This window comes from Acanthopagrus latus, chromosome 13, assembly GCF_904848185.1.
Source record: "Acanthopagrus latus isolate v.2019 chromosome 13, fAcaLat1.1, whole genome shotgun sequence".
NCBI lineage: Eukaryota > Metazoa > Chordata > Actinopteri > Spariformes > Sparidae > Acanthopagrus > Acanthopagrus latus.
The window spans coordinates 14,310,858-14,335,938 of NC_051051.1; the positions used below are offsets into that span (position 1 = coordinate 14,310,858).

Here is a 25,081-nt window from a genome sequence, read left to right on the forward strand (position 1 = left end):
ACCTTACTTATATTGTAAATATTTGACTTCTGACTTTGAATTGCTTCTCCAAAACTACACTACACTACAATAACTACTAACTGACAACACTACAACAAAGTTAACTTTTAATGCTGCACCAGACTAGAGCAGCTTCTTTCCTCTGGCTGTGAGACTCTTCTGTTCATCCCGAGCACTCCACCACAAAGTTGTTAATTTTCTGACTTATCCAACCTGGATAAGGAGGAATCTGACCCAGTGACAGGTATTAAGATTCACTATAAATATGGGCTTTTGGCATTGTTTTCTCACATAGGTTATATAGAGACAGCTGTATTACATCGAGACTGTTTCATAACCAGTTAAAAGGTTCCTTGCAGTATGTTTAAATTAAGTGCGCTTGCCAGGAAACAGAACAGTGAAAATCCTCTGGTTGGCTATGGCCCAGACCAATAGGGACTGCTGGCAGCATTGCCAGTCAAATTCAGACCATCTGGACCATACAGGTAGTAGTGGAAATGTTAGGTCCCCTCTGATATGCTTAAATAAAGGATATTTCAAAATTGTGGTAAAGCACCATTGTTGTATATTAGTTAACCAATCTTTTAACAGGAACTCTCTTAGCCATTAAGCACCTTCTGGTTTGACTTTGTTAGTAAAAAAAGGCAAATGCCAAAAAATAGATAAACAGAACTTTTAATCACAACCATTTCCAGTAAATACCAAAATTGAGCAAAAAACACAGTGATGCTTGTAAATTGTGTTTAATAAAACTCCATAAATTTAAGCCTATACATCTGACAATTCTACACTATGAATAAATAAAACTCTCACAAAAGGACAATAGGTGGCGTACATGAACTTCTGCTATTGTAAAAATACAGTACTTCAAGACTACACGTGTAGTATTCCAATTTCAATATCTAATTTAATACAAGTGATTTATTTAAACTATAACAAACGGTCTAAAGTGCAAAAAAGAACAGTCAATATATAAGCTATAAAAATTCATGTTTAAAAAAAACATTGGTCAGTCACCTTAAACCTGTCTTCAGCTTTATTGTCCAGTGTGAACAATCAGCACCATGATATCTAACTGTAACAATATGCCAGATTTTGGTTTGTGTCCCAATATCCAGGCCCTCCTCTATAGCAAGGAGGGACCCATAGATTATGCCTTGGTGTGTGGGCACCTCTGCCACGAGGCCTGAAGCCGTAGTGAGGCCGAGGAAGAATGGGACCCTTCCCTGGAACCATCTTCTTAGGATGCCATGTAGGAGCAGCTGGATTCATTGCCTAAAAACGGAAACAACATCTTCCATGAAATGCGACACAAACACAAGGCTGAGGATGTATTCCTAATTACTGAAAAGACAACAAATACAAAACTTTTTAAGAGATAAAACAATTTCATCTGAACACAATATTTCAACCAGTAGACATCAAATAGAACATAGCAAGGCTACTTTACAATGCACTTAAATCTGGTCACCACAGAGTAATTTTCAGTTCTTTTCCATACCTGCACAGAATATTTAGTCATAGGAATTATAAAATATATTATGCAATACCTGGTAAGAACAGCGGCTGTTGGAGATAGTGAGGGGCGAGGTGTGTACACTCTCCTCATCAGAAGAAGAACCTGAGTGGTAGTCTGACGTCACCCTCTCCAAAGCACTTGTCACCTTCTTCGCAACATCTTTGTCCTCCTCCTCATCGTTGGCGAAAGTGGCCACTGAGAAACAAGGATTTTGCTCTCCATATCTAATAATGGGAGGAGAAGAAAACTTTCAGTCTTTATAGGTGGAATGTACTAAACAGGAAAACCGTTTAAACATGAACCCTTGATTAGATAAGGAAGACAAAGATTAATGTTAAAAAAGAGGGGAAATGGTAGTGATACAAAAAAGTCTGAAGGACAGATGTAAAATTCCAAATAAAAGTAAGTATTTCTAACCTTGTCAAGGCTGTGACTGTATTTTCTTTTCATCTGGCCACTCATTTACTGAATTAAAGTGAGTTTTCATGGAGGTGACCCTAAAGTTTTAAGCAGTAAAAACAGGGCAAGTGACCTTAACAAGTCTTGGTGTGTTTATGACCCAGGGGGTGTGAAATATGCAGCATACTTCTCAGTTTTATGAAACTTGTATTATTACGATGATTATGATTATTATTATTTACAATTGTTGGCACACACTTTAAAAGTCTGCCTTTGTCTGTGATGACAATGATGACGGCCGCCACAGATGACCACAGGCTATTTTGCTTTTGTCTGTCTTGCATGTGCTTTCATTTAAAGGCCGTGGATTTCTATCTCTGTGCACCTTAGCTGATGCTAGAGTCTGAACAGAGAATGCGCCGTCTCTCAGATCAACTGATTGAGAGCTGAGGTTATTCAATAGCTTAATTTTTATCCAGGTTATCCAAATGTAGCTAACATACACTTTATCATCAGGTGCCACAAATTTGCAGACCAAAATCTCAAGTATTTTCAAGTTGGGTTGTGAACACCATCATTACTGGTTGTTTGCTCTTTTTAGCTTGAACTCTTTTCATTTTTAATCAATGAAAGCAACTTGCTGACTTGCAGTCCCCAATGCAGTGCATTCAGTGTGGTGCCACAGTATTGCAGCCTTTTTCAATATGGAATACTGACCTTTTTTTCCCCCAATTGCATTACATAATTAAATTTAGAATATTAGCCAACAGCCCCAGTTTCTTATAATTGATTTTTCTCATGCCACCAATATATCTCCAGGGTAAAGTTATCCTGCAAGTACCATGCTGGAAAAAAAAACATTTTCAAATAAAGAAACTACAATATATATAGCGACATATGGTATTTATAACCCATAATCTGTTGATAGGCTTATCTAAATGGGTATTAAAAGCTGCAGAGACAAAATTTCTTTCGACTGTTTTTATGAAAAATTTACATATAGTCTCACCTGCAACAGACTTCCCCAGGGTCCACCCACAGAGTGAGTTCGCGGGGTAGTCCCAGATCACTGTACTGAACCCCACTCTCCTGACAGGCCCGAAGCAGCTCTGGATCCTGCCTGTGTAACCTGTTCACTCTGATGCACCTGCAGCACACAAAACCAATTTCAGTTCAAGTAATCCGAACACCATCTGTACCATCGCATTCACAAAAAAACATGTTGATAGGGAAGGTTTATATTAAAATGTAATAAGACAGAGGATCACCTGTATGCCTGTCCTTTGCTGGGGTTTTCTGGGTACCAGTGGCCCTTGAACTTCTCCTGCAGCGCGACAGCAAGCCTCTCAACAAACAGCTCGATTTTGTCCGACTCCAACTTCTCCCTCTTTTTCACGAGTCTCTTCAGGAAGAACACCACAGCTGCAATTTCTCTCCTCATATTTCACAAATGTGTCATCACGTTCAGACAAGCCTCTGTAAGCAAACGCAAACTTTGGTCAGATGAGCAGCACTTCAATCTGGTCGCATTTCAGTGGCAACAAGACAGTGAAACCCTACAAACGTGCTGTGTGAGCCCCGAGTCAGGGGTTTCCTAACAGTTTTAGCAGTACTGAGTTCCAGGTGTCAACATTTTCCCTTTCGAATATTGGAATACACCTCTTCGTGTCTTTGAGAAGAATTGGAACCGCCACTGCTAAAACATTTCTTCCGACTCAGTCTAACTGCACTGAGGGTAGCTGATATGTTTATCGGCTAACTACGCCTAGTCCATTGACACCTGAACAACAAAAGTGTTTGTAGGTTGACTAACGTTAGCATTTGCAGCCCCTTTCATTACCATTAGCTGCGTGTCCGTGTAAGCGTGGTAAAATTCGCTGTTTTAGAGATTTAAAACTGATATTGGTGAATTTAAGGGCAATTATCTTTTTGCTCCGCTCTTCTGTTGACTCCAGTTAACGGTCTGACGATTGTAATGTCCCAGAAAGGCGGGAGCTGTGATGCACAAGTTCCGGTTATCCACGCTTCACCACACTCAATAACACGGGCTACCGTTCTCGGTGTGCTTGATAGTTAGCCTAACGCTAGCATCATAACGTTAGCCGCCTAGCTAAATCGCGCCGAAACGCATTTGAAACTTAACCCCAATCTCATGGTGATTACATTAGAGCGACACCCCAAAACAATATCGGGCTATTAGCTTCATTGCTAAGGGGCTAAGATGACGCTAACAGCCCAATCCTGCTAACAAACAAAGCAGCTGTCCGATACATTTTGCGGAGAAAGTTTGGAATAGTCATAGTAAATTGTGATATAATGACGGGCCAATCACACAGGCGATTCTTAGCTCATGAAATGAGACACGACGATACGAACAGCTTGACTTACCTTTCCTTGGGAGCTTCCAGCATGTGGGCACAAAATGAATGGCGAGGGGAAGTTGGCTAACAGAAGGGCCCTTGAGATTCGGTTATTAGCGCCGCCCTTTACTACACGATTCCCGCCCACCGATCATTCTTATTGGTTCCAAACAGTCCAGTAAAGCGCATTCATTGGTCAAACATTATGCTCGTAAAAGCGTGAGCTCTCGGTGAGTCATACGTATTACTGTTATGACTCATTTCGTCGGGCATGTGTTTATTGTTTGCTTCGACGGTTGCAACCAGAGCGCAACCACGGATGTCGTCATGAAAATATCAAACACAACTTTACATTGTCGCACTGACGGTAAAAGTAATCACTGTATTATTTTTGTTGTGAGAAATGTGTAAAATGATTCTTATTCACTGTAGGCCACTCAGCTGTCACAAATCACTTAAAAACAAAGCCAAAGTAACATTATCAGTTAACTGATTTCTTTTATAAGCGATAGTTAAACTGAACAGGAACAAGAAACACATCATGCTAATGTATACATATATATGCACACACACACACAAACTTGGCTGGTGATGTCTTACGACTCTGTCAGGTGAGACAGAAAGGGTGTCAGACCTTTATTATTATATAAATTACTACAATAGTAACGTGGAGAACATTACAAACTCTATGACTAACCCGATTTTAAAGTCATGTTTGTAATACTGATGTCAGTTTCCCAAAATATTATGTCAAAGTCTATTTGATCCTTGTGAAGTTTACCATATAACACAGTGTGAGTAATTCCTGGAATTGACACTCCAACCCCTAGGATCATTTGTAGTTCCACCTTTTATCCACAAGAGGGCACCCAACATCCGCGTACCACATAATGCAACAAGTCTCAAGCCACCAAAAAATCCAAGAAGTCAACTGTGTCATTATAAAGTGAAATCATGGTGAAATAAGTGTTTGCAGTTAATTCTCATGAGGTACTTTGTTTCCCTTCTTAATGAATTTTTCGGTTTTGAATTTTTGTTCTTGTGCGGGATTTGTTCAACAAAGGGAATATGAACAATCTCCCCACATTTCTGACACCAACCTTTCCTGTCCCAGGGAAATCAGGAAGATGCCAACATGTGTAGTAAAAAATAATCTGATTTTATTGAAATATTTTACAAAATAATACAAACGGTCACTTAAGCACAAGTCACATAGCCTTTGAAAGGTCCATGAACACACAGAATAAATAGAATGTAAAACATCACACAACACAAATGCAGCTTTGTTCCACATAAGAAAACAAATGAACAAAGAGTCAAGTCTAAAGGTAGGAGGTGGAAGTGTAACAGTTTTGCTTACATCTCCAGTAAATGATAACGCGACTGCCAAAACAGACGACCGAAACCAGGCAGCCGCCTGAATTTTCTGTTGAGCGGAGGCACAGGCCCAGCCACGTTTCCACAGTATACAAAAATACACAGCAATCATTATTATAAGACAAATAATAATAATTAAAAAAAAAAAAAAAACACACACAACTGAAGACTGAAAGACTGAACATTTGCGTTAAGGACCAGAAATCTGAGTACTGTCACACACATTCAAGCACACTGAACAGTTATTCAAATAAAACCAAGATAAAAGTTAAAATGGAGCTAAAACCTTTAAACTTTAAACCCTAAAAGGGGTCAAATACATTTAATCTCTTACAAAGAGAGCGCAAAAGAGATACACTGACAATGCTGAGTTTCTCTAAACATCAGTCTGATTATAACCTTGACTTTCCCCAGCTTATTATATTTGAGTAGCTCTGTGACCTCCTCTGAGGAAAACTCAGATAACCAATTATCTTAAAAGATATTTTCTACTTTATAAGGCTTCTGATTTATTTGTCTCTGTCTTGCATAGGGTTCCTGAATAATAAACGTAGTTCAATTACAGGCTTAAAACACTGACTCTCAATGCCATCCTCTACAACCCTCTTTGTGTCCTTTTGTTCAAAAATCAGGGACCTCCAGAGGCACAGAAGACTCGACTATCCTGTTTGTATTGCTGTGACATCAACTTAGCTCTCACACATCGGTACAGGAGAGAGAGCAACAAAAGCTAACAATGCACAGTAAAGTAAAACTTTTACAGATAAATAAAACATCATGAAACATACGCCTTCTCTAACTTGAGAACAAATCATTTCCACGTCAACACTTGGAGTAAAAATCTCTGGTTCATTATTACACACACTGAACCAAACATCTCTAAAAATCCTTAAGCCACATATGTTTTAAATCATTTTGGTATTGCATTCTTCCTCTGTTAATGGAAATCTAAGTCAAATGCTTGCAGTTCACATGTTAAACAGAACAAATACAGACTTTGGTTTGGCAGCTAGATTTCTTTTTCTTTTGTTGCACCTTCCCATATTCAGTGTATAGCCATAAGTACGGTTTGTGCTTGACTGCAATGAACAGCTCTGTACTCACTATCAAGTAAATCTCACCAGCAATAATCAATAGTCAATATAAACCCTAATGCTGGATTAAAAACAAACAAAAAAACATCACTTTAAGTGAGTATATTAACTTTAAGAGGGTTTACTAACTGATATTTAATAACGGTCCATAATGATATCTTCACTTGCCGCTTGCCAACAAGTATGAGTTCATGGACACCTCCCAGAATAGACATCATCATCCCCATAGACAAACTTAACTTTTACACTCTGATTTGTCTTTATTGCATTGATGCTTTGGGCTACTTTTGGGTGTTTCTCATGCCCTTTTTAGATTAGACATTCAGATATGAATTATTGTGGCACATTTTTTTTCCTTTGTTTGAAATACATTTATCAAAGCTCCGATAGTGTGTATAATTACTTGTAGTTTCCCCAGCAGATATAGCAGACTGTGGTGAATCTACCTGATCTACAAAATGGCAGACACTTCATTGGATCACAATTTTTCCAAATACATAAACATCTAATTAGGGCAGTTTGAAGGCAACTCTAAAATTCATGTTTCAAGCCATTATATTGCCAGAGTGCTGCTGCAGGCTTAAACCTTGATAACGCTTTACATTAGAACAATCAAACAGTACTGCTGGCAGTGCCCGATGGTCTTAATATGGCAGACAGTGTCCAGGTCTTCTGCATCAAGTACTCACCCAAGCCATTTTATAAAATACTGAAACTCACTACACTCTACAGGGAACAATCAGATACCATATGGAGGAGCATTAAGCTGCGCTAAACCCATATTTGAATGAAATGAAATGAAATGAAAATGTATCGACAGGAAATGAAAACAGTGAAAACTGAAATGTCTGAAAGCAAACTCAACAAATGAAAATAAAACCAAGAGCAATCATTTATGTGAAATTATACAGACACAGTTTACTTAGTCTGCATCAAGGTAAATCTTAAAAGATATTCTTTAAGGATCATGGTCCAACAAGGACATGTCGTCATAGTGTTCCCGGGCCGGGAAGCTCTGAGCCCTGTCTCACCGGGTGGGTATTAACATGCATCCTGGGTACATGAGTTGGGTGGAATTCAGGTCACATGCCAGACCAGCAATTTGTTTGCAACTGCAAACCACCATTAATCCTTGCATCATCACTGCACCCAACAGCACAGCGGCCATGTCAACCGAGCCCTTAATGCTGCTCTAATGCACATCTAACACTCAGCCTCACCACAGTGTTGTAAAAGTCACTCAGTATACATAAAGGCCTTTTGGGCTTCGCCTGCGGCCACCACGTTGTGTGTCTTAGCTTCCTCCCAGCAGCAGCACCTCACTCCACAGGGCCGCTGCTGTTGCTGGCCTTGACCCCAGCCCTGCTAATGTGCAGCCAGGGCAGCTTGGCACAGTTCTTAAAGAGCTGCTCGATGGCGATGTGACGCACATGCAGCTCTGATGCCAATGAGTCTTTCTCTTGCACAGCCACTGTCAGCTCCTCGAAGACTTCTGTGACAGGGAGAGAAAGGCAGGAGATTGGAATCAGTGGTTTCATTCACACACAAGGTCAACTTATACACAAACAAACGCGATAATTGAAAATCAACAACACAGATTACTAAAGGAGCAGAGAGCGAAGACATCAAAACAGAAAATGCATTTGTCAAAATACTCCCACAACAACAAAGAAAATATCAAGGATTTCAGTGTTACGCAGCTGAGGAACAATTATTTAGAAACATTTCCAATATACCAAAGTAGACCAGCAAAGTGTTGGTCTTGTGGGATACTCCTAAATAATTTAGGATGAGCAATAACCTTCCCTTCTGTTCAGAGCAAAGTAATCAAAATGTGTAGAACAGCCTGCGTATGAAGGGTCAGTAAGAATGTGAAGAGCAGGCACCCACTAGACTTCACTTTAGAGGAAATCTCACATTAGCTCATGTAATTTCCCTCTTGACACTGGCCAGAGTAACAATTTGGCTCACTGATCCCTCGCTGACGATAAAAATATCAAGACGGCTTAATGATGATTGGGGGTATATCAATTAAAGAGGAGTGGACCAAATGCCTTACTACGATGTTCTGTAATGACCCCATGGTCGACTCTAGTGGGTACTTGACCATACCGAGGTTCAAACAGATCTTGCCTGAGATGAGATGCGTGTGGCTTAGCTGATACTGCGAGTGGAAAATAGTTCTAGCTGATGAAGAATGTAGTGAACAGATAGGAAGGGTATGCGACACAACACAGTGACCAATTCAACAAAGCTAGTCACATGGACAGAGATGATGTGTTGACTAGAGAAGCCCTGCAGTGAATGTTCGCCCCTGATTTATGGACTGTCGTGTTGTGAGACTAAGATCGTGTGTGCTGGAAGAAAAAAAAACTTTTTTAAACTAACGCTGCTTTTTCCTGAGGGCACCAACAATCTAATAAGGGGATTTATCAGAGATAAGGATAACAGAATGAAGATGACAAAGGTACAGTTTTAAATAGCGATGATTCGAACAGTTGAACGTAACAGAATGTCAGTGGAGAACACTTACTTTGAATCTGCATCAGAAGTTGGGCATTCAGCTGATGGAGCTCGTCCACACTCATTTCAGTCACTAAAACAAAACAAAACAAAAAGTTTTCATGACTCACACTCAATGTTCAAAGCATTACGCTGCACTCCGGCCCGGTCACAGTTTCCATGTCTACTTGAAACCTCTCCACAGCGGAGCATCTGTTCTACAGCAAACACATTTATCACATAGTTTCAAGTTGTGTTTGTTGTTCGGCGAGCTCAAATACAGCAGCTCATTTAGATGTGCTGACAGATGCATTGTGGTTGTTCTTGGATATGAAAACCATTTGTTGCTTCTAATCTGCTCTGTCATCACTCATTTTAAATGTCATTGTAGCTGCTACCATTAACCCGCGTTTTGGTTCATTTTGTTTGACAATGTCGATAATGTGAAGTAATGATTTTATCTTGGGCTCAGCAGCTTCATAATGACTGTGGGTCAACATAGTCAATATATTTGACCTGCTGTCTGACAACAGAAAACAGAAAACTGTGTTGATGAACTACACTGTCAATTTGTCTGCATTAACGCTGTACGGGAGATTTCAAACAGTTTTAACCTTGTGTCTCCCTCCATCCTCCCTCTGACTTTGTGTAGATAAAGTCGGAAAAAGTAAATAAATGGACCATTAACGAAAAATTACATTAATATGTGTACATTCTGAGTGACATCAGAAGTTATGATTCATTTTCGTTATTTCGTTAACATGCTCCAAGACAGTTCTGAGCCGTTCATGACATCCATTTGCAGGGTTGCATGCTTCAGAGTATTGCTAGGCTGATGATGAGCTAATGTAGGGCCATGTACACATAGTGCAAACCGTACCTGTGAAATGCCTGTCAGCTTTCATTTAAAAGCACATAATCTGTAGTCATGAGCAGCTTTGGTAGAGAAGAGAAACGAGAAAGCCAAGGACATGCTGTTTCTCCAGGTTGGAAGAAAAATAACTCTGAAGAGATCAGAGCAAAGACAAAGATGAAGGACTGTTACTGTTCTCACTGCTGCTTTTTAACAGGTTAGGGCTCAGAGGATTTTGAGATCTCAAAGAGATCACGCTAAACAAGTTAAGACAGAGGAGAGAAGAAGCTGACACATTGACTCTGATGTTCTTCCATCAAAAGAAGAAAACAAAAAAAAAAAAATCAACCCTCTGACACACTTAAGTTGCTAGAGTTACAGATAAGGAGGTAAAAACAACTTCAGTGAGCTCACATTCATCTCTGCTGTGGCCCTGGTGTCTGTGCTGTGGCTGTCCTCCTCCCGACGACTGATTACGGTTGTGAAGGCCTTTCCTGCTGTCAACAGGCCAAACATCAGATTGTGACTCTTGCAGGATTCCTAGCTCCTCTGCTGTGTGGCATTCCAGCATCCCCATGGCGTAGTCAGGCAGCCCAGTTGCTTTGCCCCTGTCCCAGCAGGGCGTGTACCGGGGCACCTGGGCATCCGACTGGGGAAGCAGCTTGCAGTCACTCTGCTGGCTGTAACAAAGAAGCTTGGAACCCCGTCTGCTGGGACCGTTGGAGGAGACAGAGTCTTTGTTCTGGGCGTACTGGATGATGCGGTTCAGTTTCTGGCTAAGGGCCAACTTCATGCCCTCATAGGCACTTCGGGAGACCTTGGAACGTGACAGCTTCTGGTTGGCGATGAGGTGGCATTTCTCAAAGCAGTCTCTGTGGCCGCGCAGGGACTTTGAGTGCAACAATGTAGCAGAGGAGATGCCTGTGTTCACATGGACCAAAAAAAAAAACTCTGAGTCAATGGGTCAAATTCAATTAAATCCTACAGTTACACGGATAAAGCTATTGTTAAAGTTTTTGCAAACATGCAGTGAAGTTCAAAATATAGCCTCCTAACGAAAAAAAACATATTTGAAACCAGTCATTAAGAAGTTTCGCAGTGATCTAAGCAGGAAGTGAGATATTGAATATTGACCTATTGAACTTGCCACTGCAAATAAATGTTAACTAGTATGAAAGCAAGCTAAAACTGGCAGATTGACCCATCGCGATCTCTCTGTGAAAGCTGCTTAGTGTGCGGTGGATTAGCTAGCAGAGCGTTGAGATAGCAGGGATAACAGATTAACCCAGTCTCAATGCAACACATAAAGCATATTTGGAACATTTTGACTGAGAAGCAGAAGGGAGGAAGGTGCACAAAGTGGTGTCTTTCTATTTGAAGCAGCATGTCATTTACATTACGTCATCCATTTTTTTAAATAACTGTACATCAAACAGCAATAAATACAATTTCTTAAAAGGGTGTCACTTTGTCGTATTGTTTATACCGGGCGAAAATAATATCCGTATGTGTGCCAGTTTCAATAGAGGACGAACAAAACAAAACATTCACATTCCTCATCTAAGGGGTCAGCAGCAACTGAGTTATGGGCCGACGTTCTATAATTAAGACTACAATCCTTGGCATTGCCTCTATTAGGAAGGAAAGTAATGCTTCCTGGATCCAGTCAAAACAGGTCACACTGTAGTCATTTAAGCATGCACAGAGGAAATTAACACGTAGCAAGTGGAGCAAAATTAAAATAGGCTCTGAGATAAATGGGCCAGAGCTTGATAAACAAATTGAAGCTCTGGGTGAGAGGTAACAAGAATGAAAACTGTGTGTGCAAGAGATAACAGCTGAGGTTGAAGTGAGAGAGTGCTGCACAGGCGTGTGCGTGATGGCCTTCTTCTCACGGCCTAAATTTCTCAGCAGACAAGCGTACATGTTAGAGCCTGAGGTGAGGAGATTAGTCACTGTTGTCCTTCTAGATTTACAGCGCTTGTTTGGTTAGGTGTACCTACCACGCCGCTCTCAGTACTTTACCAGTAGACAGTTGAGCACAGGAAACCACAAGTTATTACTAACACATGATCACAGTACACACAATGACTTGGCGTGCATGTCGCATGCAGGCTCTCTCTCTCTCACACACCACGCACACACACACACCTTGTGAGGCAGTTGGATTCACAAGATCATGTAATTATGAGATCTTGCAAATCGCAGATAAGGGTGATGTTACGGTGTAAAGACTAGAGAGTGAAGGAACTCTTCGACCATTAAGAGTTTATTGCTGTCATAGTATCAGTTATATTGGAGAGGCTTTTCCCTATAGAAACATTCTTATGCTCCTCTCTTGACTGGCTTCCGTAAGAGTTTGAATGAAAAACTGGTTCCACTGGTTGATAGGATGAGGTTAGCCTGCGGTAGAAAAACAGATGTTTCGTCCGGTCATCTGCCAAGTATTGTTTGAATGTGTCTGCCCTTTTAGAGAACGATTTGTTAAGTTGTCCTTGGAAACTGGCTCCAAGGACTACCTACCAAATGGTTCTGTGTTGCAAACCATCTGGCTTGTCAGGTTAAAACAACATACAGGGCATTCTCTAATGCTAAATTAGTGTCTTAGTTGAGACTACTGATGTACTGTTGACGGTAATTTACAGAGCAACAGTCAGAAGAGAAACTGTGCTTAATCAATTTTTGAATTTATTTCAGCCAAAATATGAATAAAATCAAAGAGGCCTCTAAATGTGTGTGCTAAGCAAACAACTTTATGTCCATTTCAGAGTAATACCAAGACTGACAACAGGAGAGGAAACTCGTCTGTTAGAAACTTTGCCTTTATCTGATAGCGACAACTAAAGAGACAAGAAAGTGGGAAGTGACTCAGCCTTAGTACCTGGTGTGCATGTAGAGTACCAGGCGAGCTACTGGGGTACCTTCATGTCTGTACACTTGATAAATTTGACTGAGGATCAGACGTGATACCGTATATGCTGAAGAGTTTTTCTTTCAAGACCAGCTTTTAAAACACAGCAGTATGTTGAAAGAACCCCTGTTTTAAGCAGCAATTTAGCTTAAGGACAATTTTGTAGAAATATTTCAGTACCATGTCATGTCCTTGCATGCCTTGCTGTATGCCTTCAGGATTTCAGCAAATATTCCAAACCATATGCAGCACAGTTAGCATTAATGGATCTCATATGCCTCAATATATAGGAAGGTTTTAGACCATTACGCAACTGTGTGATCAGAGATCTATTCTTAGCTTCTGCTTTTTTCTGTACGAAATAGCCAATGAAGCTGTCGACGCTTTACTAATAGCTACAGGAGCTTTCTGCCTGTCAAATAGCCACGTTATAATCCGATCAGTCGCAGTCTTTGGGCTACCACAAAAACACACTGACTACCACTTGCCTAACAGAGAAACCATTGGCCCACAACCAGGCCAGCGCACCACCAGCCAAAGACCTCACTCCTGCTAAGCAGCTTAGCACTACTGTCTTTCATGGCTGCACACATAAGCGCAGACACACACACACAGACTATTCACTGGAGGTGAATCAACATTGTTCAGCTGTAACTGCTACAGACATTAACCAATGCGCTTGTTTTTTTCCCCCCTTGCTCTTTAGTGAAGAGGGTGTCATTAAGTTTCTATGTGGTTCAGTAAAACAACTAAAAAACAAAGCACAGATGGACAGATGCTTAGGTCTGAGGGAGAAATGACAAATAAAAAAACGTGATGATGTTCATAGTTTTCAGTTGTTCATCATTTGTCCCTGAGAGAAAAATGCAAATGATTATACAACCCCAGAATCAGGAGATCCAGAGCCTCGGTCAAATCACAAATCCAGTGGCCCAGGTTATTTCAAACAATAAACTATACTTGAGAGGAGGTTTGAAAATGCTGGAGAAGTGTGGCCACTTGTCAAAAACATAGCGAAGGTTATGAGCCTTAAAATTATGTACGTACCCTTCAAGTATTTTTGTAGAGCACAAGACAGTCGCTGTTGTGTTTTAAATTCATGTGCAATGAAATAAGTAACATATTTTTGTCTTTCCTGGAGTGACCTTCTCCAGACGTTTTGTTTTTGCTCTGAACAGTACGTGTGTGCTGAGGAAGGACTTTCGATCCTGAATGTTGAGAGCTGGTGCTGGGAGAAGTGGGACAGAGGTCGTCAGGGGTAAGGTGTCAAATAAAGCTGCATGGCACACTTTAGAAGTATGTGTTGTACGCAGCTGCACAGGCCAACTTAGATACCAACACAGAGCTGATACGAACAGGGAACTCCACGACATGTGAACTTACACCACCTGTTCACTGCCATAGAACTTCCACAACAGTACCAACAGACTGTCTGCCGTTACACTGTTGTATGAAACCACACTTACCAAACACACATCAGTCTGGAAGACACCTGGGGGTTACTGAAACCAACAAATACTGAACTGATGTGCACACACATCAACTTATTTCTGCCTTAATGTGGTGATTTCAGAAGCAGATCTTCGCAATGCTACCATTTCACACTGTCTCATTTGATCTACCAAGCGAGTTAAAAAGAGGATTCACAGATTAGTAATAAAGAGAAAAAAGTAAATAATTATATATAAATTTAGCATAGCTTAACAACATCCAAATGATCTCAGATTGCAGTAATAATATATCAGGTACAGCCTGTCATGAAATAATTATTACTGGAAATGAAAATGTCAATCATCTTTGAATAAATGTAAGTAAAACACCCAGCCTACTTCTGAACAACTGCCAGGAATGATAATGATTTATAGCATTTCAAATAAATGTGTTTGGTGATGTGTGCGCTTTACCTTAAATAAAAGTAATGAAAGCTATACCGGCAGCTTTTGTGATATGCTGTGTGCAACTGCACACAGTGGAGTCAGTGACACATTTTCTCTTTCAGGTAGAGTGCGGAAGACTGTATCTCCAAAGTGATGAAACCATTGTTGTAAGCAAATATTAGTTGAAGAACACCATGATAAAAAATGATGAAGGACACCTTGCATAAGGCTCTCTTCAGACTGAAATTTGCACACAAAAAAAAACCGTATCAAAAGTCAAACTGACTGAAACGGATTTCAGTCATCCACACATTAAATAACAAACAGAATTTTTTTATTCACTGAGGTAATGTTATTTCAGCAAATAAGGAATAAACTGTCTTCAGAGAAATATTATAACGTAATTACAATTATAATTCATGACCAACCAATACTAATCAATAAGCACTGCAAATGTAATCTAACATTTGCCCATCTACCCTATTTTATGTTGTGCTGTGTTAATAGTATTTAACTAGTGCATCCTATCCTGAACATCCTACCCTGTGCATCCAACAGGGTAGATAAAATGAAACCCTATAGTAAATTGATAGTGTGACAGAGATACATGGCTACCTTTGCTGTCACATTATCATTCTCAATGTAAATCACTCCAGCATGGTTGAATGTAACTGTCTTTATAAAAGCAGTTGCAGAGACTGGCACCACAATCAATGTTTTTCACAATGTGAGCTATATACACCTGATATGAAAGAGCCAACTATTTTAGAGTTGTAGAAAAAAAAAGAACAAACCCCATGAGACAATTTATTTGTATTTGCAAGGCTAATGAGGAAGATAAACTCCGAAATAGGGTCTATTTATTCAAAACAATAGAGTCACATAGAGAGCAAGCCATTAAACACCAAGAATTAAATTACATGCCTCGCAAAAGTGGACCGTGCAGTAGCTTCAGCAAAGCTCTGGACTCCAACTGTGTTCAAATATACAGCTACCACAGCAAGCAACATAATTAGGCCTCTCTACACCCCAGGGTGAAGAGTTCACCCACAATGAATGAGCTGTTTATAGAAGCATGCTACAATAGCCCCAGTAGTGCAGCAACCACAATAAGCACTAACTGCATCATTCCAGTCTCTCACTGTAGGAATTTTCTGTTGTTTTTTTTTTTTTTTGCTCCAAACCCAGCTGGTGATAGAACCAGGCCTCAGCGAAAATTCCCTCTGCATTATGTAAGCAGATAAAGGAATGCTGCTGGGCTTTAGCTGGAGCTGGCAGCTCAGCAGACATCTTGTCTGAGGAGCCAGAGAAGACCAGAAGACCATTAAAGGAAACTGTCTGGCTGGAGGCTGGAGGTTACAAACTCGCGTACTCACTAGCATCAGATCTCTCAGGTGTTCATACAGCCCAGCCTGTCACATTCAATAAGGCCAGTTCATTAAGAAAAGCCCTGCTGGGTTTGAATTATGCTGCACTGAGCTTTCAGATCCTGAGAGTAAAATCTGATGAAATATATATATCAAACTGTTACGTATACCAAATGGGACTATTTGTGTTGGTTTTAATACTGAAAGCAGAGGGATCACTGAAACCTAACAGTGCCAGTTAGACTAATGAATATGAAACAGGCTATTTTAAAGAAATTAAATGTATGTTGGTGCTGAGTCTCATGCCCAGATCAAGATCAAGTTACTGGCACTCAGGATTGGCAGCTTGGGTCGGTTGCCAACCAACCAACATGGGAATGAGACTCAACAATAAACTATCTCCAGGAAGGTAAAAAGAACCATTCTCATCATCACTTGTTTGGGGAGTGGTAACTCCCACACATCTGCGCAATACAAACAGGCAATTGCCGGTTGGGCTCATGGTGGCCACTTTAAAAATTTGTAATCTATCTCCCCCCAATTGGCTGGATAGATATTCCTTCAACTTGACTTTTGCATCTTTTGCATAGTATGACTGAATGCAAATTGACTACCTACATTGAATGACATATACAACAATTAATTGAATACATAATTAATAACATTTGTTTCATTCAGATTAAAAAAAACTTTTTTTAGCCATGCAATTCACAAATAAGACTGTATGAAGGTCTGGCTATCTTAGCTACCTTTCAAAACCGCCTTGCCATCTTTTGTAATACAGGCTTCATAGTTGGATTGTATTATCAGGTTACTCAGAGTAGTTACAAAGAAGCCATGATTCTAAAAACTATGAAACACGGAGACAGGCTGAATTGGGTCTTGATGTTTTGGTTTAGTGACTGCAAGTAGCTCTTGTGTTCTATGCTGTACTGTGTTGACGCTCAAGGCTATGTAACCATGTGTAGTACACCACTCAGATGGTGCAGGAAGAAAAGAGAAAAGAAAGGTCTGAAAGCAAGAAATGCCCAGTTAGGCTGAGGTTGAGCAATATAGAAATAGACACAACCTTACACTCAGTACACTCTGATGGAACCAGCACACACAGGCCAAAGCAGTATCCTCAGGAAACAACCACTTGGAGCTACAACAAAGGATGCACTTCCGGAACATTCATGCTGCTTCAAACTTGCCACAGACAGCCCTCTTGCATACTCCTGCACCTGGTGGTTCCGGGTGCAGAAACCTTGGTTTGGAGATGACATTATCCAAAACATTTGTGATAAATGTAGCTGCTAATTAGTCTTTTGGGAGGCCTTTTTGTATGACACGGTTGTGATTTCAAAAAGTGTTTTTCAGCAGGCTACAATTCTGTTTGGTGTGGGGCCTCTGGCAAGCCGTTACCTTTTGTGTACCAATTTTCCTAAAAAAAAAAAATCTAATAAAATCACTTGTACTTTTGTTCAAACTCAGTTCATTTTGAGAGTAGTCAATAAAGAGGGACTTTATGTACGATATGTAGATGTAGGTAACATTGTTTTTTACGTCGCAATATATTCTACTGATTTCAGAAAACCAAGAGGCAATTCTGCTTCTATTGCTTCTAATAAATATTCAAAACCAGCACAGAGCAAAGAGGCTATGAATATTCAGCAGCAGCAAATCACCCTTGAGATAGCATGATACGGTTTAGGACAAAAAAGCACTGGGAGGGCGTGTTTGTGTGTGTGTGTGTGTAAAGGGGGATGAAGACTTTTCTCTCCCCTTCATATTTTTGGTACACTTTGTCCACATGTGGCGATCGAAATACTGTTCTCTTCTTCTTTAATGAGGGCTGGCACATGATGAATGAGTTCTGTGGCAATTAAGTCTACATGAGCAGTCAGCAGGCACACGGCTTGGCCTTAGTTTCTAATCAGCCATGCCTCCACATGCAGCCTGGCAAGCTCGCTGCTCAACAATGAAACGCTCAGCTGCATCAGACACACGTGCCTGTCTGCGAACCCCCTCTTCTCCCCCAGTTACATAACAACCACTTCATTGCCACACACAGGCTCCATCAGAACCTGTACCCCCAGAAACACAAAATGATGATGCAGTTTGAGAAGCATTACTTAAGGTGCCTCCGTTTTGTCAAAACGATGAAAAGCTTTGGGGACGCACTTAAGCAACTGCCCCATCAGTTGCCGTTTCCTACCAGAACATGGCATCCTGGATGAAACATTAAATGGAGCAGGCATGGAAGCCCCAACTGAGCCAGAACAGCCACCAGTGCCTTTGTGGAATGTCAACAGATAAATGCCTGCATTCAAAGATAAAGGTGACCCTGAGAACTCTATTCAGTTTAAAACATGCAACAGCATGCACATCACCAGAAGCTTGGGCAATGTGTCACACTAAGCAGCACTTCAACATATCATACAGATTAAACATTTACTAAAGCTGTTCATTTCAATAAACATGTTATATTTAGGTTTCTGACATTACTCTATGTACATTCCAGCAAAGCTAGGCTGCATTCTTCTACCATATTAAGATTATTTTCTGCTGAATGAGGATAAATGAGCTTGCAAACACTTACTAACACAACTTTAATCTAACAATGCTTTTCTGAGACTGTGGTTAAAGAAGCCTTTACAGCAGACAACAACAGGATGATTAATCAACATCGTCCCACACTCAGTTCCCTTGCTCCATAACAGACTAGACCTATAAATCATCTATGCATAGCATATGCATATGCATCTTCCGCTGTCAACAGAATGATCTACCATTCTGGGAGTTCTTAGTCAGCGATATGACAGTGTTTTACAAGACGTACACAATTCTACTGCACAGACATAAAACAAACACACTTCTCCATTGCAGGGAAGAGCCTTTGTGGATCATCTATGCGATGAGTGCCAAATGAGAGGCATATCTAATCCTTCCTGAATTACCATTCTTCTTCAAATAGGCCACTCATTAATTAAGAGATGAAAAAGCTTCAAACACATGCTCTTAAGTTAGAGTGGCACATCAAACAGGGGAATCACAGTGGCCTGCTTTAATGGAGGCTTTGGTCTCACAGCCCCATTATCCTGCACGTCTATCTTCTAAGTTTTTCCTGGTGAGGAAAAAAGAATAATATTTGGTAGGCAATCGTAGACGACATCGCAAATTTGAAAAAGCATCTTCACTATGATGAGAAGTGATCATCAAAAAGTAGGTCTGTTTTTTTCTGCAAAAATGATTTCAAATCCAAATGCAGGAGACTGTTGGCAGCTAAAACGAGCGCTGATCTATGAACATATGACTGCTGCTTCATGACGTTAGCCAGTGAAACTGCTGGAGATTAAGTTGAATTCTAATTTTGAACCCCATCAGCCAGACACTAGTAAGTGAGCATGTGTGCATGTTCAGGAGTTAAAAGGACTGAAGAGGTTACCGTTAATGACCTGCTCTGCGCACCGCAACCTGCAACAAACATTAGCTAGTGCAAATATATAGGTTGAGTGTAAAGATCTTCACTTTCCCTGCGTTTGCTTTTCATTCTGGAGAGCAAACAAGCAATAGTCCCCCCGTCTCCTGTCTCTCACCTTCAATGCTGAGTTCAAAGCAGACATGGCAGAAAGACAAGGTGCCCGTTTCTGTCTCGAGCTTGCAGACACTACAGATATTGTCATCGTTCAGATCAATGTTGACGAACTGCTCCTCTTCATCCATGGTGCTTCTGGGGGGAAAAAAACAGTGAAAGAGAGCACATGGTTAAATACCAGGAGATTGCACAACCAACCACCAAGCACTATTTTGCTAATTAGGTCACACTTTCAAATAAACTTATTAAAAATGCAGTTTTGGTAGTTCCAGTAGAGGAATATTTTTTCTTTGGTTCATACTATTTCTGGTACAGAATACAGTACAAGAGGCAATGTAAACATGTTTTTAATCAGTGGTGTTATCAATAAATTACTTGCTTACACAACAGACTGATCAGGACAGTCTCTGTCTAATCACTGTGCCAACATACTATTAGGTCCCATGGTGTTAGACACAATCTGATATCAGCCTTGCACAGAAACAACAACCCAAACATTTGTAGCTATATCTTTAAAAAAAAACAATTATCTCTATGGGACAAGATAGATGTATGTGGCAAGACTGGACTTACACACACCACACACAATATTTAAGTATGTTGGCTTAGGTTTATGTAAGGTGTCATATACTTAAAGGAGGGATTAGCCTCAAAACACTTAGTGGACTGAAAGGATTCATTACTGCTGTGTGCATCTCTTTTCTGGGTTTACAGTATGTAAATGATCCAATGCCAAAGTATTGCTTTCAATTACTTATTTGAAAGTCATTCCAAGTACAAATATTTAAACTGACATATATTCAAAACTGGCTGTGTGGAAATACATTTGTTCAGCACTGCAGCTAACATTAATAAACTCCAAAAAGCTTGAAGTGACACAAAGCAGAACCATTTAAGCGACTAAAGGAAGGATAAACATGTGCTGTGGTATGGCTTTCCCCACATGATCTTTAGTAATATTGGTGTGAGGTAATATCATGTCACAAGAGACCATACTGTGCTTTCATTTCGGCAACCACTGACCAAAATATGAAGCTGTGCACTATTTATTTTATCTTAAATTTACTTATTTACATTTGGGAACCTGGAACGGCACTTGGTAGAGTGCATACCTCTGCCAAGGCCCAACAGTCCCCTTTAATTAAATCAAGCCTAATCCAATATCAACTCAATATCCATGTATCATTCTAAATTTAAAACAGTCATGCCTGCTTAACCATGACTTACGATCACCAATAAAACAATGTAGATGGAATCATGATCTCAATTGTGTTGTCAGAGAGTAATCCGGTGATACAAACAAATGAAAGAGACCCCCTAACCCTAACCCTCCATAGTCATGTTGTCCACCTACCAAAAGAATTACAAAAGAAATACATTTCTTTGTATTTTAATATCAAAATCAAATTCAGTCATGTCTTTGTCCTTGGAAACAAAATGTCATCTGTGCATACTAACAAGTCATGCCATCCACCTGAAAATTGTAACTCACATTCTGGGCTGATGCTACTGTTAAGCTATATTTTTTACAGAATATACACAAATGTGTGGAAGTAGATAACACTCCTCCTTTGGTCTCATGGAAACTTTTAACAAAGAAAGAGAGAGACAAAATTCCCGTCTGTCCATTTATTCGCTATCTGCACCAAAAGTTAATGTCTATTCTGGTCTAAGACTCATCCTCCAGCAATTTTTTGTGGAAATTTGTTTAGGAGAATTTGTGTAATCCTGCTGACAAGCCAACCAACCAAGAAACAGACACTAGCGAAAACATACCCTTCTTGGCCGACCTAACAAGGGTAAGTCTAATTTGTCTCCTGGAAACTTTAGTTTTCATACTTTATCACATTAGAGCTACAACTAAGGATAATGTTCATTGTCGATTAATCCATTGATTATAACTGAGTTGTTGAGTCTATATAATGTCAGAAATTGGTGAACATTGCTGATCAGTGTATTTCGAAGCCCAACAAGACGTCCCCACGTGTCTTCTCCACAACAACCCAAAGATATCAACTGCCAAAACAGGTGGCGATTAAGTTAGCCGTCAGCTCATCGATTTATCATTGCAGCTCTAAATTACATTTGAAAAAGGCATTCAAGCTGCAGACATCTTTGGGGAAATCAATTTCCAGCCACTGAGATGCCAGAGCTGTTGTCACAAAATGAAAAGCAAACAAACAAACAAAAAAAAAATGCTTTAGAGAAAAAACATTTCCGACGTGGCACACATGGACTCCCTCTCTTGCGACATGCCACAAAGGTATCACGCCGAGGATGCTACAGGTCATGAAGGAGTTATTACAGCTCTGAGTCATACTGAGGAGCTCAGCCTCCCTGTTGTTTTGGGAGAATATGAAACTCACTGAAGTCGAAGAAACAGAGAAACACCAACACCTGAACGAGTTCTTGAACTGGACTGAAGGTTACATTATCCGCATCCGTGGCCTGCCTGCCCGCACAGTGCATCGAATCTAAGACACTCGAGTAAAGACACGATAGCACTGCCCAGACCCAGCTACATTATTAGAGGACACTCCACGGTGTTTCAGAAGAATAGCCAGCAATAGCAACAACGGGGCTCGGATTCCTATTGAACTTTTAACTTCGTTGGATTCACGTATCTGATTAACCGTAGCCATTGGGAACGTTCTCCTTTCAACAGATGAAATACCGTTATATCTGGGGAGTGTTAGTTCGGCTCGAGGCAGCTCGCTGTGGCCCGAGTGTCTTTACACATACCGTTAAACAAATGCTTGCTAACAAGAAGTTAAGCTAGCATCCCTCCGACTACTCCGGTCTTGGCTGATTCGTGACCGTTATTTGGCGATGTCACACTCCGAGGCACACAGCAGAATTGAGCTGACGCCAGTATCACAGGGCGCCACTTTTGTTAAACTCACCTTTCTGCGAAAGAGCGTCCTCGGACAGCTATCCCTTTTGTGCGGACACCTCGGTTCTCCTTCGCCCCAGCGAGCACACAAACATCAGCGCGTCACGGCAAATCCACAGAAGATACAGGAACCTCGCTCCCCTCTCAGCGGAATGAACCACTAGTTTACTTGAGGGGTGAAAACATTGATAAATAGTTTCATTTTTGACTCTTCTGCCCCGAGTAACACATAAGCGACGAATGTTAATTATTTAAAATAGAAATATATGTACGTCTTCCATGAAACGCTCTAATTTACTTACACAAGCCGCTTCAGACAGTGCTAACAGTGACAAAACCCCTACGGTTAAACCCAGGTAAGCCCTCGTTGCTTCATCAAAACATTTCCATAACATAATGGAGGAACTTGGGATTTGGGGTATAACTGAAGTAACAGATACAATAGTGCCAATAAAGTATTAATTTCCTCTTGTGGATTACGTCATACGAGCCCGAAGACTTTTCCGACGTCAGCATGTTCTGCTCCCGTTCTCCCTCACATGAAGTCACACGTGGGGAATTCCCGCGTACAATCGAAAGGAAGAGCCAATAATAACATCAGGATAACATTTTAAATTCCCAACAGATTAGAAGACATCATTTAAAGTGGTCTGCCGAACTACACGCTCAAAGTACATTTGAAGAGGATGGCGCCCAATCCCCACCCAAATCTCCCCTTAATACATGCAACAAAATATTATCAAAACAAACAAACAAACAAAACGAAAATGAAACACACATCCAAGGTACATTTACAAGATACAGGAGCCCCAATCAGGATTATGAGATATCAACATTATGGGGTTTTTAATAAGTTTTTTCTTTTTTTATTAACCAGTGTAACTCACACTAGGATTTGTGACTCTGCATTACTTTATTTATTACACTGAGTAACAGCTGGAACCGGATGAGCAATATCACCACTTGTGTCTGATTCTGATCTTGAGGTCGCTGATAAGGTTAAACATCTTGGACATTTTATTACAGAACATGACAGATGATGCAATACCACAAGGCATATGTGCAAGCAAAGCTTTCATGCAAGTTTACTCTCCAAGCTGTTTAAAGAAGCCTCTCGTATAAATGTATTTGCCGACTTGATGTGCCTGAAAATGAAATCATCTTGGTTTGAACAAACATGAGGTTTGGCACTACATGCTGCCCATGTCAGCTGTGGAGACAGTGGCACAGCTGTCTCTTTGTAAGACACTAATAATTAACCTGTGATCTTTAACTGTGATTTTGTGCACAATTTATTTTCATGGAATGTCTTTTGTCTGGACTGTGTTTTCAGTGAATTGAATATATGTCTGGCTGTATAATAACCCAGTGCATTTCATGGAAATAAGTGATATAGATTCTGATATTATGCTAAAAGGGCCGACAGACTGTCAGTAAAATTAAATAAATTCATAGCCACATCAGAGCAGCATATGTGACCTTGTCAGAGGTTGTAATTCATACAGTGGGAATTTATTCTGACTCTGCTGTAGGCACACGTCACCACGTACAAAAACAAAGCTCTGATTCTTTATTTTTCCAATGTCATTTTCAGCGTCTTTCTAAGAGGTCAAGTAATGCCAAAAAAACATTTGAAAGGAAAGAATTCTACTGAAAGGACATGAATGTGTTTCAGCCTCTGTACCAGTTCTGCGCAGCCTTGGGGAAATGTCAATGAAACTGTACAGCCAACGCCTGTAGTAGTGTCAGTCTACTGTAGTCTACAGCATTATGCATGTGTAACTGGTGTGTCAATGTGTAGTTTGTTTATTCAGTGTATCCCGTGTGTGTTACATGCTGGACTATCTAGCAGATGGTAAAGTCAAAAAAGGCAACTGTGCATCTTATTGTCTGCTAAACTGCCAGCATTATACAATCAACTCTCTACACTTTTCCGCTGGTGCAAGAGCAGTGACTCCCCTGAATAATCTGAACACATGAAATAACCATTTACACTGCGATAACCCCCAATTACACTGTTGTTGTTCATTCACAAATATGAAAAGATTGCACATTATCAATTGAAACAGGAAAATTGCTTATTTGAGCAAAAGCACACTGAAGAAAGTCATGACAATGCTCTCTGCTGCAGACTCATAGGGATCTTCCATGCGAGCTTTAAGTCAGCTCTTACAAAGAGTTTCTGCCATCTCCTGGCCAAAGAGCGGTAGTGCAACTACCACCAAAACCTTACCTCTGCCTTGTGTTCAAGATGCACAGCAATGGAGTCACAATAAAGCTGAAGCTGGTTATCGAAACACAAGAAGAAAAACAAAATTTCCTTAAAAGTAGTGAAACAACTCATTCTCAGTA

The 25,081-nt window shown here is 40.4% G+C and overlaps 2 protein-coding genes across 4 annotated transcripts; both read right to left on the reverse strand.

The window, feature by feature from the left end:
- Nucleotides 1-661: 661 nt before the first annotated feature.
- Nucleotides 662-4,458, reverse strand: btg3 (B-cell translocation gene 3). Of its 2 annotated transcripts, none has more exons than XM_037120704.1 (5): nucleotides 3,759-3,887; nucleotides 3,187-3,394; nucleotides 2,928-3,065; nucleotides 1,551-1,743; nucleotides 662-1,275 (listed from the first exon to the last, which is right to left on the reverse strand). In XM_037120704.1, exons 2-5 carry the CDS (start codon nucleotides 3,357-3,359, stop codon nucleotides 1,072-1,074), a joined length of 708 nt encoding a protein of 235 aa, XP_036976599.1. In that variant the 5' UTR covers nucleotides 3,360-3,394; nucleotides 3,759-3,887; the 3' UTR covers nucleotides 662-1,071. The 2 variants fall into 2 exon arrangements, with proteins under 2 accessions (XP_036976599.1, XP_036976598.1); XM_037120703.1 differs by lacking the exon at nucleotides 3,759-3,887 and adding an exon at nucleotides 4,307-4,458 and having other exon boundaries at nucleotides 725-1,275.
- Nucleotides 4,459-5,414: 956 nt separating this feature from the next.
- Nucleotides 5,415-22,891, reverse strand: c13h21orf91 (chromosome 13 C21orf91 homolog). Of its 2 annotated transcripts, XM_037119912.1 has the most exons (5): nucleotides 22,740-22,891; nucleotides 19,838-19,971; nucleotides 10,519-11,025; nucleotides 9,283-9,345; nucleotides 5,415-8,241 (listed from the first exon to the last, which is right to left on the reverse strand). In XM_037119912.1, the coding sequence occupies exons 2-5, from the start codon at nucleotides 19,962-19,964 to the stop codon at nucleotides 8,069-8,071; spliced, it is 870 nt and encodes a 289-aa protein (XP_036975807.1). In that variant the 5' UTR covers nucleotides 19,965-19,971; nucleotides 22,740-22,891; the 3' UTR covers nucleotides 5,415-8,068. The 2 variants fall into 2 exon arrangements, with proteins under 2 accessions (XP_036975807.1, XP_036975808.1); XM_037119913.1 differs by lacking the exons at nucleotides 19,838-19,971; nucleotides 22,740-22,891 and adding an exon at nucleotides 18,457-18,558.
- Between the last annotated feature and the right edge of the window lie 2,190 nt (nucleotides 22,892-25,081).

What these genes read in the sequence shown, in the direction of transcription:
- c13h21orf91 (XM_037119912.1), bottom strand. Translation starts at nt 19,964, where the DNA reads ATGGATGAAGAGGAGCAGTTCGTCAACATTGATCTGAACGATGACAAT. An exon ending in GGGCCACAGCAGAGATGAAT is followed by an intron (nt 9,346 to 10,518) that starts GTGAGCTCACTG and finishes GTTTTGTTTTAG; the next exon opens with TGACTGAAATGAGTGTGGAC. An exon ending in ACTTCTGATGCAGATTCAAA is followed by an intron (nt 8,242 to 9,282) that starts GTAAGTGTTCTC and finishes TCCCTGTCACAG; the next exon opens with AAGTCTTCGAGGAGCTGACA.
- btg3 (XM_037120704.1), bottom strand. Translation starts at nt 3,359, where the DNA reads ATGAGGAGAGAAATTGCAGCTGTGGTGTTCTTCCTGAAGAGACTCGTG. An exon ending in CCTGGGGAAGTCTGTTGCAG is followed by an intron (nt 1,744 to 2,927) that starts GTGAGACTATAT and finishes TCCCATTATTAG; the next exon opens with ATATGGAGAGCAAAATCCTT. An exon ending in ACAGCCGCTGTTCTTACCAG is followed by an intron (nt 1,276 to 1,550) that starts GTATTGCATAAT and finishes TTCCGTTTTTAG; the next exon opens with GCAATGAATCCAGCTGCTCC.